The sequence below is a fragment of the Centropristis striata genome, chromosome 17 (assembly GCF_030273125.1).
Source record: "Centropristis striata isolate RG_2023a ecotype Rhode Island chromosome 17, C.striata_1.0, whole genome shotgun sequence".
Taxonomy (NCBI): domain Eukaryota; kingdom Metazoa; phylum Chordata; class Actinopteri; order Perciformes; family Serranidae; genus Centropristis; species Centropristis striata.
The window spans coordinates 29,099,901-29,119,357 of NC_081533.1; the positions used below are offsets into that span (position 1 = coordinate 29,099,901).

The window sequence follows — 19,457 nt, forward strand, 5'->3', positions numbered from 1 at the left end:
ACAGTAGCAAGTGTAGTAGATGAGCTGCAGTGTAACCTTTTTTATCAGCCAATTAATATTCTGCTGGGATCAACCACCAACTGACCTTTAAGATTCATGTGGCCACAATTGCCAGATCGTGTTGATTCACAGGAAGATCAGACCCTACCTGACCGAACAACACATCTCCTGATACAGGCCCTCGTGATATCACAACTAGACTAGTGCAACTCTCTACTGGTAGGTCTTCCTGCATGCACCTTCAAGCTGCTGACCCAGAACGCAGCAGGCTGTCTGGTCTTCAACAAGCCCAAAAGAGCATCGGTGCCTTGGATGTGCAATGGACCTGAGCCATTCACAGCATAGTAGGCAAGTCAGTCACTTAGGCCCCGTTTACACGAGGACGCTCGCGGGTAAAAACGACAAAATATTTTATCGGAAGTGCCTTTCGTTTAGACGGTGACGGCGTTTTAGACGCAAAAATCTGAAACCACCTTCCAAAGTGGAAAAGTTAAATCCGCTCCTCCGTAGCGTGTCGTCTACACTGACAAGACGCAAAACTCTGATCTGATCTGCTCACGTCACGTATGTGTTTACGTCACATACATGCTCCAGTACAGGGAAATAAACAAACATGTGGGATTATTTCCATGCGTCGGACCTTCAAGCTGCTCTGGCAGCTCTAATAAACTTACAGGAGTCTTTCCACCAAATGTACAGGATATGTACAGATAGTATTAGTGAACAGAGAAGGATCTGGAATTACCTCCATCACATTTTGGATGCAGCAATTGGTCGGAGGCAAGCCAGACGGCTGTGAACGAGACCTGGGAGATCTAGTGATGGTGGAGAACTTTGTGGAAGGAGTAGCTGATGAAAATGTGTGGCGTGAAAACTTCTGCATGCCCAAAGATGCTCTTATCGCTTTAAGTGATGCCGCCTGGCTGCATACAATCGAATTTCACACACTTTTGCGTCACCGTATGCAGCAGATTTCCTCCTGAAAACGCTCGTCTAAACGAGGAATAAAAAGTGAAGACGCGACGCCACTTCTGCGTCTTCTGTTCAGACCGTCCTCGTGTAAACGTAGCCTTAGACACACAAATAGTTGTGCTGTCATGCATCTTTCAGACCAGAGAAAAGTGTCATGTGGGAAAAGGTATGTGAGTTACAAACAGAGGAGCAGACCCAGAACCGAACCCTAAAGAGCTCCACTCCACTGCTCTGTGGAGTTCCTCTTTGATGTCAAGGAAGGCAGTTTAATATCAGCGGCCTGCCTTGAAAACATACTAGTGTGGTTCACACATTTTTTTCTGGTGGGGACACACAGACATTAGGTGAAGACGGCACACTCAAGTGGTTTAGAAGGAATTGGTAGAAGAGAGACCCATGTCCAGGACCACATCAACCAAATAATGTTTCACAACCTCGCAATCAAATTTCCCCTCCCATATTGGAAAAAAAAAATGTTGGGACATTCCTAGTAGCTTCCTCAGTGTTTGCAGTCGGTGTGTTGGCCCCTGGCCAGAGGACCACTGGAGGTTTTATGACTGAGCTAAGTGCTCTTTATTTACTTTGTCCTACGCTTCCTTCTTAGGCTGAAAAAAGGCTCTAAACCTGACAAGGACCGTATCGAAAACTGTTTGTTAGCTGGAGTCTCACTACTGAAAGATTTTTGTACACTACTTTGTACAATTTCAATAATTCAATTTACTTTAGCACATCTTGTTCTACAGTTTGGATAATTAATGAGGGGATGAATACAAATTCTTTGTGTTTTATAGAATGAATCTGTAGATGATGATTGTCTAACTGTTTTGTCATCCCTCTCTTTAACAGCAACGGGATCCTCACAAACGAAGTTCAGAAGACTCAAAAGTAAGATTTCCAATATGCTTTAAGGGTCATGGATGAAACAGGCTTGTCTTAAGATAAGATAGATATTACTAACTTGGACATCTCTATAAAGTAGCTTCAAGTTGCTTTTGGTCTACTGATACAAGTACTTTTTTCCTGTAGCCTACATGAAGTAACCAAAAATTACTGTACTTTCTCTTCTTGATTGGCTATAGTGGTTATATTCTGCATGACGAGAGTAGGGTGGGGTTATGTAAAAAATATATATGTAATGACACACTTGACTTGTGACTCTCACCTTTTTTTTTTTAACAGGATGAGCTTGCAGACAAATTATGACTGAAAAATATTATTTTATTATTTCTCAGACGAAAAAAACAAAATTTCTGAGGTAGGGTGTAACTGCAAAACACAAATATTTAAAAACTACTAAATATGTTTTCCCTTATCTTAAACAAATCAAAGAAAATCCAATGCATATGTCCTCTTAAAATTGCAACTCAGAGGCCTGCTTGTGTTCCTAGTTTTGAATTTACATGTTTGTTTTTCTTTCAGCATATCATAACTTCTCATTCACAAAGTCCCCTGTTGGCTGTTAACAAGCTAATGCTAGCTAAGCTATATGTTGGTAAGCTAATGTTAGCTAACATAGCTATATAAGTGCAGTATCAACTTTTGTCCTCCTAAAAGTTACGTTTTTCGCTTTATCAGGTATTAAAAAAGTAGATCTGGTTCACTACTTATTGGTAGTGCATTCCAGCTCACAGCAGCTTTAAGACATTATTTGTTGTTTGCTGACACACGGATTTGTCAATGAGGCTCCTTCATTCAATACAAAGTCAACGGAGAGCGATGATAGTTTTCTCCTCCAGTGAAATGTGCTCTGTCTCTATAACTGACAGCAACGTATTGCTGTTGAACAAGTGAAATCTAAAGTAGATGACCTCTCTGCTGTTGAAAAAGAGTATCGTGATTAATACACACACACACAGATGTTTCTTGCTTTTATAGATAGATAAGCATATATTAACAAAAATACAGATTGTTGAGGTAGAACATTAAATATATTGTCTTACATACAATGGTTTACAATTTTTTTTTTTTTAATTCAAATACCATATAGCTTGAGATTATTAGTATTAACACAATACCTGAGCTTTGGCACTGAAACGTTAGCAAAACAATTTTCAAAAACTTCTCTTCTTTACTATTTGTACTCATTCTTAAAAAAAAATAATGGAAGAAGTAAATAAACCCTGTGGCCATTTAAAAAATATGCACCACAAAACTACTTTATATGCAGATGATATGTTGTTTCATAAATCAGGTACTCCCTTTTTGATTTAAAAAGTTCACTATCAGAATATCAACAAACAAGACTAAGAGTTTGGACAAGAATTCAATGCAATTCGTTTTTCGTTTTCCAATTCTCATAGGTTTGATGCTCAGGACTACTTTTCAACTTAACCCTACCCCAAAGAAAAACTGGTAACACTTTACAATAACCATCATTTATAGATGGTAAATAGACAATTTATAAATGGTAAACAGATAGTTTATTAAAGTTCAATCATCATTTATAAACCGTATATAGGCCATTTCGAATGGTAAATAGAAAATGTATTAATGTTGAATTATAATTTATAAATGCCAAATAGATGGTATATTAATGTAAACGGATAGTTACTTTACCATTAACAAACAATTACATAATCATTTTTAGTTTATTAATAGTTTTGCACTCATTATAACATTTTTAACACCTATGTCAAGTATGTAAATGAGTTCAAAATGATTCATATACCTTTAAGAAATTGTTTGAAAACATTTAAAGATTAAATATGTATAGCAATTTGTAAATGGTTAATAATTGGTTTATAAACCATCTATAAACATTAATTAGATCAGGGGTCTCAAACTCAAATTACCTGGGGGCCGCTGGAGGCAGTATCAAAATGACCAAAAAAGTTAGTACCAAAATTACTAAAAATAAATAAATTAAAAAAAAGACAAAATTACCAAAAAAAGCCCACAAAATGACAAAAAAGACACAAAATGACTGAAAAAGACACAAAATGACTTACGAAAGACACAAAATGACAAAAAAATACACAGAATTAGCAAAAAAGACACACAATTATTTTTTTAAAAGACACAAAATGACACAAAAATAACTAAATTACTTAAAAAAGAAACAAACTGACCAAAAAAAGACACAAAATTACTAAAAAAAAAAGACACAAAATTACCAAAAAAAAAGATACAATTATTAAAAGACAACACACAATTATTTAAAAAAGACACAAAATTACCTAAAAAACGTAACCAAAGGTACCTTCCACACACAACACGGTAAAGGGACATTCATTTAAAACTCACATTAAACTTTCATATCAAGGTGAGGGCCACAAAATATCGTCACGAGGGCTGCAATTGCCCCAAGGGCCGCGAGTTTGAGACCCCTGACTTAGATGGTTATTGTAAAGTGTTACCGAAAAACTGTAATCTCTGATCATTTTGTTTCTGTGCTGTTCCTCTGGCAGGTGATGGTAATGCAGGAGGGCTCCACCTCCCTGTTCAGCCAGCACCTGAAGCTGCCTACACTCCCCAACAACTCGCTGACATCCACCTTCTCAGACCCAAAGAAGAGCAAAGGCTTCCATGGGTCAAAGGTCAGTGCTGTACTTGCCTGGAGCAAGACAACCTTGTTTTCTGCCTCTACTCTTAGCCTTGGTCAGCTCTGAAACTGTTACCAGGCCCTAATCCCCCATGTATTTGGCAGCTTTAAAGACCTCCAAGATATTTTAATTTAGGGATTTCAAAGACATCCAGCTTTTGTTTTGTTTTATTAAAGGATCCCCATTAGCTTGTGCCGTGGCAGTTCGCTAGTCTTCCTGGGGTCAAAACACTCCAACAAGTAATACTCCACAGTACTACAACAACTTTAACAGTAAAAACACATTCCAAAATACATTAGAAAAGTGCAGCACAAAAGTTCATTACAAAATGCAGCACAAATTTAAAAGACAGTTTGTAGAATCAAACCATTGAATTATAGCCATTTGGATTAAATGTTTAGGAATAATTGGTCAAATGCATTTGATCAGAAAACTACGGAAGCCCTGAACCGCAAGTGAAGTGAAGATCATATCTCGTTATTTCAAGATAATATCTCATTATTTCGAGATAACACACCTATGTAAAAAAAAAATAAAAAAAATAAAAAAATAAAAAATTTCTTTTTACATAGGTGTGTTATCTCGAAATAACGAGATATTATCTCGAAATAATGAGATAATATCTGAAGAAAAAAAAAAATTTGGACGATTTTTTTTTTTTTAATTCTTTTTTTTTTTTTACATATGTGTGTTATCTCGAAATAATGAGATATTATCTTGAAATAACGAGATATGATCTCGAAATAACAAGATAACATCTCAAAAAAAATATTTCTTCACTTGCGGTTCAGGGCTTCCGTAGAAAACAAATAAAATACAAAAAAAAAAACAAAAAAACAATACAGCTTTAACCAGTATCATTGTTTGTAATCCTGGACATCATGAATCCAGGCAAACATCGCTTCTATAAAGAGTAGCGTCCTTTCAACCAAAATAAACGAAAAAAATTTAAATAAACCCCCCCAAAAATATAATAAGCCCAACACCTAGCTTGGGGTTTTACAAACTATTTCTTGGCTGCCACTCAGCCATAAGCACTTACTCCCCATGATTCAAAACACTATTAATCTTTGAGAATTTGCTGGTTTTACAATTCCCATATTTGGCTCGTGTATTCTTTTAAAACATCTTTTGCATACGAGAGAAGTCAAGAGGGAGATAGAGAAGAGAGAAGGCATAAATGATATGCTGAGAAGCTGCATGTGAAATTTGGGATATTATCCTTTACAAAGCTACATCACATGTGTCAATACGCGGCCATGTTGTTTCTATTATGTGTTATTTTAAGGCCTTTTAAATAGTGTCATTTAGGAGCCAGTTTAGAAGAGGCCCATTTCACATGGAAACAGTTTCCAGTCTAAACACTGTGTGTGTGATGAATTACTTGTGGAGCAGGAGGTCACACACACACACACACACACACACACACACACACACACACACACACACACACACACACACATGTCTGATCAGAAACAGTGCAAATAATGGTATTTTGAAAAATGAATTCAAAAATCTTCAAAATCGAGGATGCAGACCTTCCACATATGAAATCTGACCGTCAGAGAGAAATGTCCTAGACACACACACACACATACACACACACACAGACACTTCTTGCTTTATAGATACACTACCGGTCAAAAGTTTTAGAACATCCCAATTTTTCCAGTTTTTTATTGAAATTCAAGCAGTTCAAGTCAAATGAACAGCTTGAAAGGGTACAAAGGTAAGTGGTGAACTGCCAGAGGTCAATAAAAAAGGTAAGGTTAACCAAAACTGAAAAATAATGTACATTTCAGAATTATATAAGTAGGCCTTTTTCAGGGAACAAGAAATGGGTTAACAACTTAACTCTATGGAGTCTTGGGCTATTTTGTCCATTTTTTAATTCTTTTCATGTCTTTGTAAGTAATTTTGTGTCTTTTTTTGGTCATTTTGTGTCTTTTTTTTAGTCATTTTGTGTCTTTTGGTGTCTTTTTTTGTCATTTTGTGTCTTTTTTTAGTCCTTTAGTCCAACATAAAATGTGATTTTGAATCTTTTTTTAACTTTCAAAACACTATCATGCTCAATAAAGAATTTTAAATGTTGCAAATGTGCATTAATTTCAGAGTACACTGAGACATTAAACTGCATCATTTTCAATTAAATTCTGGAAAAGTTGGTGTGTTCTAAAACTTTTGACCAGTAGTGTAGATAACATGCAGTCAAAGACAAAAAACACATCCTTTTTTCTCATGTATTAATATGTGTTATTTTTGACTACTCTATTTGAATATGTCTGCAAACAGGGGGCCCTAAACAGGCTTTGAATTATATAAATTGGGTATCACTGGAATGCCAAAACTCTAGTGGATTCATCTTGTATTATGTTAGTCCCTGTAGTAGTCAGTTCATTGAGGGCTTTTCTTGAAACTTGAGCTCACTGTATGAAATGAGCTGCTGTGACCTCTAGGATAATCACAGCCTCATGAAACTTAACAACCACAAAGTAGAAACCTTTCAGCATTCAGAGGATGGATGGCTTTTTCTAAGTATATTGGGGGGTTTTCTCAGCAGTTTAGAGAACAGAAGTGTTCGTCATCCAATCTCTGAAAATCCAGAAATCTCCAAAATGACCAACATTTATAGAACCAAATCACAGCATTGATTTGTCGGTGGTGTTTAGAAGGTCTTAGTTTATTGATGTAATATTTTCATCCAATCTAAAAAACAAAAAACAAAAAATAAACGTGCGAAATGTGTTTTACAAATGGTATCAACCCAAAAATGCTGCAAAAATTTCTGGGACATAGTTGAGCATGGAAAGGGATTTCAGAGAGAAAATATTAATGTTCTGAACCCTTATAAACCTTAAGAGGTTTAATAAATAGATAAATTGATTATTGATCATTTTATTAGAGATGTACGATCAGAACAGCTTGACACAGCTGCTTTCTCCCCCTAAAAGTTTTTTTATTTTTATTTGTTCAGGCTTTTGATTCATTGTTTCGGGACTGCTGCGGTTGTTTAAATTGCTGTTGTTTTGGTTTTTTAAAACTTGTATGTACATTTTTATGTTATGTGTACGATTTTTATGTGAAGCACTTTGTGACTTCTGTCTGTGAAAGGTGCTATATAAATTAAGTTTACTTACTTACTTACTTACTAAAAATCCACTGCCCACGGCCCCCAATCCTCAATAAAAGGAGGTGAAATGAGGTCTGAAACAAGTGATTTACTATATATACAGTAACTGTACAAAAGTCTAAGGCAGGTTGGTGGAAAATATGTCTAAAAGAATTGATGCTGGTTTGAAGGCCAAGGGTGGTCACACCAAATATTGAATTGATTTAGATTTTTCTTCTATTCACTCACTTTGCATTTTGTTAATTTATTAAAATAAACTACTAACATTTTAATTTTTGAAAGCATTTTTATTTTACAGCATTTTTTTCACACCTGCCTAAAACTTTTGGAAGTACTGTGTATATATATATATATTAGGGCTGGGACTCGATTAAAAAAAATTAATCTCATTAATTAGAGGCTTTGTAATTAATTAATCGAAATTAATTGCATTTTAATCGCATATAAATATTTGAGCTGAGAACAGTGAGAAGTAATTTTTATTTTTGTTCAAGTCCAACAGACCAGTGCAATTTTGCCTTTAAGTGTAGCAATAGCATATTTAGAAATATAGTACATTTCAGAAATTCAGGTAGCCTATAGGTAGGTAGACCTTCTGTAAACTATAATACTTTGTTTTTTTAAGTAAAACACAATACCTTCAAGTACGTTTTTAGTAACTAAATGTCCCATCATTCACGGGGCCAACCAAAGGTCTCATCAGCTTCTTCCTTCATGTTCACTGTGGTTTGTTGTTGTCTGAACCCATCAACGCTAGTTGGTGCTCCAGTATAATCGGTCCTCCTGAAACTCATCCAGTGAGAAACGTTCCGCGGTGCAAAAATAAGTGTGATTAAAATGCGTCAATTTTTTTTAACGCGTTAATTGTTGTGTAATTAATTAATCTTAATTAACGCGTTAAAGTCCCGGCCCTAATATATATATATATACACTACTGGTCAAAAGTTTTAGAACACACCAACTTTTCCAGAATTTAATTGAAAATGATGCAGTTTAATGTCTCAGTGTACTCTGAAATTAATGCACATTTGCAACATTTAAAATTCTTTATTGAGCATGATAGTGTTTTGAAAGTAAAAAAAAAGATTCAAAATCACATTTTATGTTGGGCTTAAGGACTAAAAAAAGACACAAAATGACCAAAAGAAGACACAAAATGACTAAAAAAAGAAACAAAATGACCAAAAAAAAGACACAAAATGACTTACAAAGACATGAAAAGAATTTAAAAAATGGACAAAATAGCCCAAGACTCCATAGAGTTAAGTTGTTAACCCATTTCTTGTTCCCTGAAAAAGGCCTAATTATATAATTCTGAAATGTACATTATTTTTCAGTTATGGTTAACCTTACCTTTTTTTATTTACCTCTGGCAGTTCACCACTTACCTTTGTACCCTTTCAAGCTGTTCATTTGACTTGAACTGCTTGAATTTCAATAAAGAATTGAAAAATTGTGGTGTTCTAAAACTTTTGACTGGTAGTGTATATATAAATATATGTATGTATTGCGAATGACTTGATCCAGACCGGTTTCACTCTGACAATATTGTGAGTAACGGGCCCTGATTTCATGATTTACATGAACTTGGGTCACCTGCTAACCTGCCAATGTCATGGTGCTGAAAGGTTTGTTAAGAAGTGCCACTTTAGTGGTCTCCTCAGTGCTGATGGCGATATAGTCAACGTGTGTCCCTTCAAGAACAATAAACCAGTTTTATGTCGGCCTGCGCTTGGAAGGAAATGTCTTTGCTGCAGTGGAGAAGCATGCTGGAGTTTAGACTGAGCTGGCAGCTTTACATCCTGGGGTCCCAGGGTCACCAGCTGATAGACAAAATGAAAGGTTTTAGAGGTGATTGGGCAGAGTTGTAACACACCCTGTCGTCTAGACTGCTTTAATGGCTTTACTGCATTGATGAAATATTGACAAGGGGGCCGGAGGTGAGACCCAAGGACAAATGGCCCCCGTCGTTAGAAGGAATGCATTTCCTCCTTTCTCCACGTTGCCTTTCGCTCCACTTTTGAGGTTGCACATGTGTGGCTTTTGAAAAAGGCCCCCTCACCCCACTAAACAGCACTGTTCAAAAGAAAGTCCCCATAGATGGTGGACTAAGAAGAACCTTTCAATTTTCTTTTAAAGAATAGACCTCTTTTCACAGATGGTAATGCCAAACTGCAGGGTGGCATGCATGTTTTCTCTTGTGTAAAAGGCGGAGGATTTATCTTTATTTGACTGAGCTGCCTGGTTTTTGCTCACTTTGTCACTTGGTAGTATTCATTTTAGAAGTACTTCATGATCCGTTCAGCACAATATGAACAGCAAGAGGACATTTTAATCACAGGAAATGTGTTTTTCCTGATGCAAAGCATTCTGCTTGGTAAAGATGACATTTAAACCGTAAAATTAGCCTGTTTTTCATAATTTGAGGTTAGTTCAATGTCAGGTTGTCAAAAGTACCGATACTCAAAAAACTATCGATACTAAAACGTTGTATCCGGATACGATACTCATTTTCAAAAGTACCAATGAAAAGTGTTATTTTCCCTCTTGAAGTCCCAGAATGAAGCAGAGAAAAGTCGACTTATCAAGCTTGCCTAATATTGTGCACGGCATACAAAATATTGTTCTAATTATTATTGTTTATTGTATTTATTTATTTTTTGCACTACCTCAGACCTGAAGCTTGTTATCATTGTTGCAGTTTCTTTTTGCACAACTGTTTTTTATCATAAATATTTAACCTGTGGTTCTGTTCATTTTTACATGTTGCATTTTTCTTGTTGTTAAAAATATTTCTGTTAAATTTTTTATTTTTCTGTTGTGTAAAAGGCGGAGGATTTATCTTTATTTGACTGAGCTGCCTGGTTTTTGCTCACTTTGTCACTCGGTAGTAATTATTTTAGAAGTACTTCATGATCCGTTCAGCACAATATGAACAGCAAGAGGACATTTTAATCACAGGAAATATGTTTTTCCTGATGCAAAGCATGCTGCTTGGATGCGTTCAGACTCAAAGACGCAGGAAAAGTGACCACACATGTTTATCAGAATTGATTGTTGGGCAGCGCAGACAATCATCAACTCTGTAGCTCCAAACACTCAAACACATCAAACAAACATGGTGCTGACGGAGGGAACAAGGCTTTTTTTATGTTTTTACCACATAATCTATTTAGCTGAGCTGATTAATCAACACCAAAAACAACTTTTTATGATCTTAGTCTTACAAGGTTCCATCTGCGGATAACTGTAGGCTCAGATATATCCTTGTAATACGAAGGGAAACTTTAACTTGACCCTGTTTTATCATGTGACCAATGGGGGCAACATTTTCTGAAATTGGTTCCCAATTATCCTTCAACCGTTCCACTAAAAGAGCTTGTTTATGTCTCGTTTTGATGACATTTAAACCATAAAATTAGCCTGTTTTTCATAATTTGAGGTTAGTTCAGTGTAGGGTTGTCAAAAGTACCGATACTCAAAAAAGTATCGATACTAAAACTTTGTATCCGGATACGATACTCATTTTCAAAAGTATCGATGAAAAGTGTTATTTTCACTCTTGAAGTCCCAGAATGAAGGAGAGAAAAGTCGACTTTTCAAGCTTGCCTAATATTGTGCACAGCATACAAAATATTGTTCTAATTATTATTGTTTATTGTATTTATTTATTTTTTGCACTTCCTCAGACCGGAAGCTTGTTATCATAGTTGCAGTTTCTTTTTGCACAACATTTTTCTTGTTGTTAGAAATATTTCTGTTGTTTTGGGGTCTTTGTTTTTATCCTTGTGGAATTGAAAATGGTATCGAGTATCGAATATTTTCCTGAGTATCGGTATTGAGTTGAAAATCTTAGTATCGTGACAACCCTAGTTCAGTGGCACTTCACCTATTCCAGTTATTTTCACACCAATACACGAACACACCATGCTCAGAAAACAGTTTTTCTCAATAGGTAATTTAGTGCTTACCCTATTATGTTTTCCCACCGACCAAAAGTGGGATTTCCTTCTACCCTGCTTCGTAATCCTTAGGGTAGAAAAGAAACTTCAGCTTAAATATCTAAATACTTAATTATTAGTTACACTTTTTGGGTTTATTATTATTTATTTTTTTAAACATGTTTTTATTTGAAGGAATGAGTATTGATCACAGATATTCAACATACATCTTTTTTCTTATCCCCCCCCCCCCCCCCCCCCCACACACACACACACACACACACCCATCCCCATCGTGCTGTCAATACGGAAAATACATTTTAAAAAAAAAATTAAATAATGAAAATAAACTTGTGAGTGAGAAGTACACCTCAAATGTTATATGAAAAAAAAAGAAAAAAAAGTTACAGGCATGAAAATATATACAAGGTTAAAATAATATTGTAATACAAAATAAATCTAATATCTATCTAAATAAAGATAAAATAAAATAATATATAATAATATAATAATATATATATATATATATATATATATATATATATATATTTATATTTATATATATATATATATATATTTATATTTATATATATATATATATATATACATACATACATACATACACACATACATACATATACACACATATATACATATATATATACACATACATACATACACACATCCATATATAAAGAGATAAGAGGGAAAAAAAAAAAAAAGTGGACATCAAGACATTACAAATAGGCTATTTGCCTTCTTTTAATTTTTAATCTTGTGGGAGGGGTTTATTTTTTAATGCAAAATTTGACTTACAATGTGGAAATGTCTACATTAAGACTACCACAAAATCTAAACATATTGCTTATTGTTTAGTCTTTGTTCTGTAGTTCATACAATGTAGGATCTTTGTGTGTTGGAATGTATTGTTTTTTATGGATTTTATACACCTAGACTGCAAACAAATTGCCCAAGTTGGGACAAATAAACTAAACTTGACTTGACTTTCTCATTGTTTGGCTTTGATCCACAGGATGGCTCCAAAGGAAGCAGCACCACCACCCTTCTCACCACTGCCACAACCACCAGCACCAACAGCAGCAGCTTCTCCAAACTCCACAAACCCTCCAAGGACCACAAAGACAAGCCTCCAAAAGACTTAAAAGAGTCAAAAAGTGCCTTCAGAGATTCTAGCTGGGAACCCACCAAAGCCCCCAAAGAACCTTCCAAGAAACCCAAAGAGAACCAGCCACTTAGAGATATAAATCCTAAGATGGGCTTCAAGGAACCCAAGTCTTTGTCCAAGGAACATCGAACTGAGGGGACGACCCACGGGTCAGGGCTAAATAAGCGTCCGTCCACCGCTGACAGTGACGATCACGTGACCAAAAAATGGAAAAAGGGATTTGTGGATCCATCAGGGAAGCAGACAACGGGGTTGGATGCACTTTTGGATAAGAAACTTTTGAAGGATAAATCGCATACGCGAACAAGTAAACCGCAAGCGGAAGGTGACGAGGCAGAGCGCAGGAAGGCGCCGACACTTCCGCCATTCCAGGAACTAGTGGACGCCAACGACTCGGATATGGAGGACCAGTCCACCAAATCAGATGTAAGTACAATATCTTTCTGGACTTTTTTTTTTGAACAAGGTCTTTTTATTTAAGATTTTCACATTATACAAAATACAAACATAATACAAACAGTAACTAATCCCTAGTTGCCACCATCCACCAGACCTGTACCGCTAAATCAAAGACAGTCATTTAATGCAGCTATTCTCAACCTTGGGGTCGGGACCCCAATTGGGGTCGCAAGATGATTTCTGGGCGTCGCCAAAACATTTTGGAAGTCAGCTCTGTCTCCACTCTGCTCCACTAATGTCTTTTTTTGGTCATTTTGTGTCTTTTTTGGGTAATTTTTTGTCTTGTTTGGTCAATTTGTGTCTTTTTTTTTGGTCATTTTGTGTCTTTTTTTTGGTCATTTTGTGTCTTTTCTGGTCATTTTGTGTCTTTTTTGGTCATTTTGTGTCTTTTTTGGGTAATTTTTTGTCTTGTTTGGTCAATTTGTGTCTTTTTTTTGGTCATTTTGTGTCTTTTCTGGCCATTTTGTGTCTTTTTTGGTCATTTTGTGTCTTTTTTGGGTAATTTTTTGTCTTTGCTCATTTTTTGTCTTTTTTTGGTCATTTTGTGTCTTTTTTGGTCATTTTGTGTCTTTTTTGGTCATTTTGTTTCTTTTTTGGGTAATTTTTTGTCTTTGGTCATTTTTTGTCTTTTTTTGGTCATTTTGTGTCTTTTTTGGTCATTTTGTGTCTTTTCTGGTCATTTTGTGTCTTTTTTGGTCATTTTGTGTCTTTTTTTGGTCATTTTGTGTCTTTTTTTGGTCATTTTGTGTCTTTTTTGGTCATTTTGTTTCTTTTTTGGGTGATCTGAACTGTGTGTGTGAGATTGTGTTTAGTGAGCGGGGGTCACGGACAACATGCATGTTAAATTGGGGGTCGCGACTCAAAAAGGTTGAGAACTACTGATTTAATGTACTTGTTGATAGGGTGAGTCACGTAAACAAAAACAATGGAGACAGAAAGAACATATGTGAGACTACAAGTAAGAGGTAAACATGGTGACATTTTCTGCTTCCATTTGGTCCACAAAATCCAAGAAAGGCTGCCAGGTTGCATAGAATTTCAAAACAGACCCTTGGAGAGAGTATCTTATTTTTTCTAGCTTCAGATGTTACATAGTATCTCTAATCCAATGAGAGTATGAAGGAGGAAGAGGGTCTTTCCATCTGAATAAAATCAGTCGTCATCTTTCTGGACTTTTAACTGCTATTAAAAGCAAGACTATAAGTGTTCTTTATCTGTCTTACCTATTTTAGTTAAGCAGCTGATTTAATTGATGTAGTTTAGAGCAAGGAGTCCTATGTCATTTTTATTATTATGGAAGTTTAACCCATAAGAACCCACGGTGACACGCGTGTATCAAACACTTTAAATCGTCTAGAATCTCCCATATTCAGCTTTATGCTTCACCTTAACTCATTAAATCCCTTAGCAGGACTGTGTCACTGTGTGACTGTGACAAGAAGTGACTTCTTCAAAATATGTGTGTGACTGGAAACAGAAATGTGGAAAAGTAGCTAATTTCAAAAAGCTTTTTTTTGTTACTAGGCTAAGTTTAAACCCATTTAACAATTCTAATTCTAATCTAAGTACATTTGACCAAATATAAACAAAAAATAATCCTATCCTGTCACAATTTTGATATATGTGGTGGAGATGCAAAGAAAGAGGCAAATTTGTGTTACTGTGAGCAGAAAAGGTGTCTCGTTTATTTATTTTAAAATAAGAAATATCATAAACATAACTTCCATAAACGCCCAATCTAACATATATGCCATATCACAGATCTTTGACATTTAGGGGTAGATTTTAAAAAAATGTAAACATCATAAATGTGTTCTATGTGGTTCACTTGGTCCGTGGTATATCCCCCATAATTTTACTTTAAGGATTAATGGGTCTGGGTTCTTATGGGTTAAGAACTTGCTGTCTGAAGCTTGTATGAGCCCAACATATTGGACTCCTTTATTTGAGCTGTCAGGCCACTTTACTGTAAAACTTGGTGGGGGAGGGGTTGTGAAAAGATATCCAATTCTTCCAAGACTTTAAAGAGGAGGATGTGTTGGTGGTCAGTCGTTCCTCTGTGTGGAAGGGCCATAAAATCAAATGACCAACAGAGAAACAATCTTTTTTTATTGGTGGCCTGGTGGACTCTGGGGGGGTTGGGCATGGGTGGGCACCATTAACTAGTTCAGAAGCATTCATCTGGGTGGCCAAACAGGAAGTAGATAAAACCCGGATTAAGATAGTTACAACATGCAATTTTGATCTGTTTCTGTTTATTTGTTTATTTGTTTATTTGTTTATTGAATGGATCCCCATTACCTGACGCCTTGGCGACTGCTAGTCTTCCTGGGGTCCCTAAAAAGACATAACATGACATACAAACAACATTATAAACAAAAACAATACATACAAGAAAAACAATAACAAACTCAATTAATACATGCAATACTGTTAAAAAAAATTCTACATTCATATTTACCCGACAAATGTTATACTGTAAAAATCATTAATTCAGATGTCTATAGTGTCCATATCAGCTGTATACACTTATAATTTATCATTTCATTAGAGAACATTTAAAAGGAAGAATCATCCGGCTTCAGATATAGCAGAGAAAAAGAAATAAAATAAGAAAACAGAATAAATTGCAACATATTAGTAATCATTCATTTGGTGGGCGGCATCATGTGCGTCTTAAGTAATTTTTTGAATGACAATTTGTTTTGCGTGCTAGAGATGTGAGGAGGCAAAGAGTTCCATGAGATTATTGAACGATAGATAACTGTGCGTTTGAATATGTTTGTTCTTGATGTTGGAGGTATTAAATGAGCTGAGCTTGCTCTCCTGGTGTAATGGTTGTGTCTGTTTCTTGTGCTTTGCAATTGGTTGAAGAAGTATTCAGGTGTCTGATTAAATAGTATATTTCTAAAAAATGTGAGAAGACTATAATGGAGTTTAACTTCAAATGAGAACCAGCAAAGAGCCGATTTATGAACACTTAAAAGTGTGTTTGTATTTGAAGTAACTGAATATGGATGTTGAAAGGATGTTGCTCACTTACAAACTTAGATGTATTCCTCTGTACCTCCGCTCCACCAGCAGGATTAGATGAACTTCACGTCTACAGTGGCTCCTTTCATGAATAGACATCTGACTTGGGTTGCCCAGTCCACGCACATTTGGAAGAGAACCTCTCCATAAAGAAGGGCTGTTTTAAAGCCAAACTAGTAGACGGGGAAGATTTATGGTTTTATAACACCTGAGGAGAAAGGGGAGACGCAGCAGTGAATAGCATAGAGCTCCCCTTTAATCCTTTTAGCTTTAGAAAGAAGAAAAAGGGTGAGCGGTCTGTAAAAAGAAATGTCTAAATTCCCATGCTTTGAGCCGTTTTCTTTTATGCGATGGTGTTTTCATTTCTGTTCTCTAGCGCTTGTATAAAGTGTGGGTCTTTATCTGTCTTTGTCCATAGGGGCAGCTTGTTTAGCCAGGGAAGTTATTGCTTAGCACTAGCAGAGCTTGTTTTTTTCTGCACTGTATGTAAATGCCTGAGTTTTCCCATACAGGGATTGGAGGTTGGGTTGTTTTTAAAGGGGTTGTAGAGTGACAAATGCCAGGTGTTGGATTCTCCCCAGGCTAGCAACTCCGGTGGCCGAGCGCCGCTCTAATTTCTCATGTGACCACTTGTTTGATCTCAGTGTTTTTCTGTGTGTGCCGGGCTAGAAACAGCAGAGGAGAGGAAATGTGGAGTAGGTGATGACATGAAGGGAAAGCAGGCTGCCGTGTTAGAATGAGAACATTGTGATTTATTCATCACAGAGACGTGTATCGTAGATTAGGGCTGCAACTAACGACTATTTTAATAATTATTAACAATGATTTTTATAATTTTTAACAGTCAATTTAATAATCACTATCTTATTTACCTGAGTATTACTTTGATTACTTTATTATTTCAATAATTAATTGAATAAAAAGAAAAAATATACACTACCGGTCAAAAGTTTTAGAACACCCCAATTTTTCCAGTTTTTTATTGAAATTCAAGCAGTTCAAGTCAAATCAACAGCTTGAAAGGGTACAAAGGTAAGTGGTGAACTGCCAGAGGTAAATAAAAAAAGGTAAGCTTAACCAAAACTGAAAAATAATGTACATTTCAGAATTATACAAGTAGGCCTTTTTCAGGGAACAAGAAGTGGGTTAACAACTTAACTCTATGGAGTCTTGGGCTATTTTGTCCATTTTCTAATTCTTTTCATGTCTTTTTTTGTCATTTTGTGTTTTTTTGTATTTTTGAATCTTTTTTTTATTTTCAAAACACTATCATGCTCAATAAAGAATTTTAAATGTGCATTAATTTCAGAGTAGACTGAGACATTAAACTGCATCATTTTCAATTAAATTCTGGAAAAGTTGGTGTGTTCTAAAACTTTTGACCAGTAGTGTATATTTCTAGCATTTTTTTTTTTAAATGATAACATTATTTTACACTGTTTTTTTTAAATTTACAGTTACATGTCACTCAATACATACAGTGTTGTTGTAGGTAATCACAAAAAATAAACACTATGAGATGAGATGAGAGATGATGAGATTCAACTTTATTGTCATTGAACAGAGTAACTAGGACAACGAAATGACCATCAACCCGTCCAAACATATACATAAACATACATACAACATGACAAAGGGGTGGACAGCACAGGAAGACAGGAATGGAAGAAATACAGCATAACAAGAGGAGAGGGGAGCAACACAAGCACATCTTCAATACATTTCCAGATGAAAAACTTGTGACTTGCAAAAAATTTGACATTTTTCTAAAAAGATGTTGCAGTGAATGTAAATGACATCAGCTGACAGGAAGTAAAAGATTGAGACCTGGAGATGATGACCTCACTTCAGCTAATTAGCTTTAGCTTATTCTGTTTTTGTGCCTGTTTTGAGGGACAAAAGCTCTATTAAAGCTTTACGTCCATCTGTTTTTTTTAGGGGAACTAAGCTTTATCCAGTGTTAGCTCGAAAATAACGTCGGCTAGTTACAGAAGTCTGTCACCATAACGACGGGAAAAAAAGACTGACATCATTTAATTTCATTATGTTGGTTTTGTCAGACAAACACACAATTCCAGGTTAATTTAAAGACGGACACATATCTGATTTAGCTAAGATAATTGTCTGTGCATCATTAAATTATCATTAAGTTCATAGATGGCAATCCACAGCGTTCTTATGAGACTCATGGTGTTTCAAGGGTGATTGATTATTATTGTTGAATATTTTTGGTTGATGACAAGTTTCATATCTTTTGGTTTGAGAAACAATGTTAACTTTTTTTAAATCAGTTTTATTTATAAAGTCCATCATCATAAAACACAAGTTTGCCTCACAGAGTTTTGCACTCTGAATGACAGAGGATATAATATGTTATGCAGATAACATCTTAGCCATGGATTTTTTTTTTTACTTCATCAAGCCTTTGGACATAAAAAAACAAAAAACTTTTCTCATTGATTAGACTGTTTTGTTTCAGTATAAAATGTTGACCAAACAGTTGAAATGACCATTTACAAATAAATGTACACTACTGGTCAAAAGTTTTAGAACACACCAACTTTTCCAGAATTTAATTGAAAATGATGCAGTTTAATGTCTCAGTGTACTCTGAAATTAATGCACATTTAAAATTCTTTATTGAGCATGATAGTGTTTTGAAAATAAAAAAAAGATTCAAAATCACATTTTATGTTGAACTAAAGGACTAAAAAAAGACACAAAATGACCAAAAAAAGACACAAAATGACAAAAAAAGACACCAAAAGACACAAAATGACTTACAAAGACATGAAAAGAATTCAAAAATGGACAAAATAGCCCAAGACTCCATAGAGTTAAGTTGTTAACCTATTTCTTGTTCCCTGAAAAAGGCCTACTTGTATAATTCTGAAATGTACATTATTTTTCAGTTTTGGTTAAGCTTACCTTTTTTTATTTACCTCTGGCAGTTCACCACTTACCTTTGTACCCTTTCAAGCTGTTCATTTGACTTGAACTGCTTGAATTTCAATAAAAAACTGGAAAAATTGGGGTGTTCTAAAACTTTTGACCGGTAGTGTATATATAAAAAAGCAGGGTTTAGGAAGTATGACTGAACTTAAAAAGGATCTTGACACATCAAAGGTAATCCCTGAAAAGGTCTGGTTTAGAAACCCCAGTGTCCCCTGGGTTTCTCTTGGTGTGAGGCTGAC

At 35.4% G+C, this 19,457-nt stretch overlaps 1 protein-coding gene across 2 annotated transcripts in view; it reads left to right on the plus strand.

Moving 5' to 3' along the window:
- mllt3 (MLLT3 super elongation complex subunit) overlaps positions 1 to 19,457 on the plus strand; it is an 89,990-nt gene that overhangs the window by 48,161 nt on the left and 22,372 nt on the right. For both annotated transcript variants that reach the window (XM_059354578.1, XM_059354579.1), the window contains exons 5-7: positions 1,819 to 1,857; positions 4,380 to 4,508; positions 12,619 to 13,197. In XM_059354578.1, the coding sequence (XP_059210561.1) occupies positions 1,819 to 1,857; positions 4,380 to 4,508; positions 12,619 to 13,197 (747 nt within the window). The remainder of the gene's footprint in view (positions 1 to 1,818; positions 1,858 to 4,379; positions 4,509 to 12,618; positions 13,198 to 19,457) is intronic.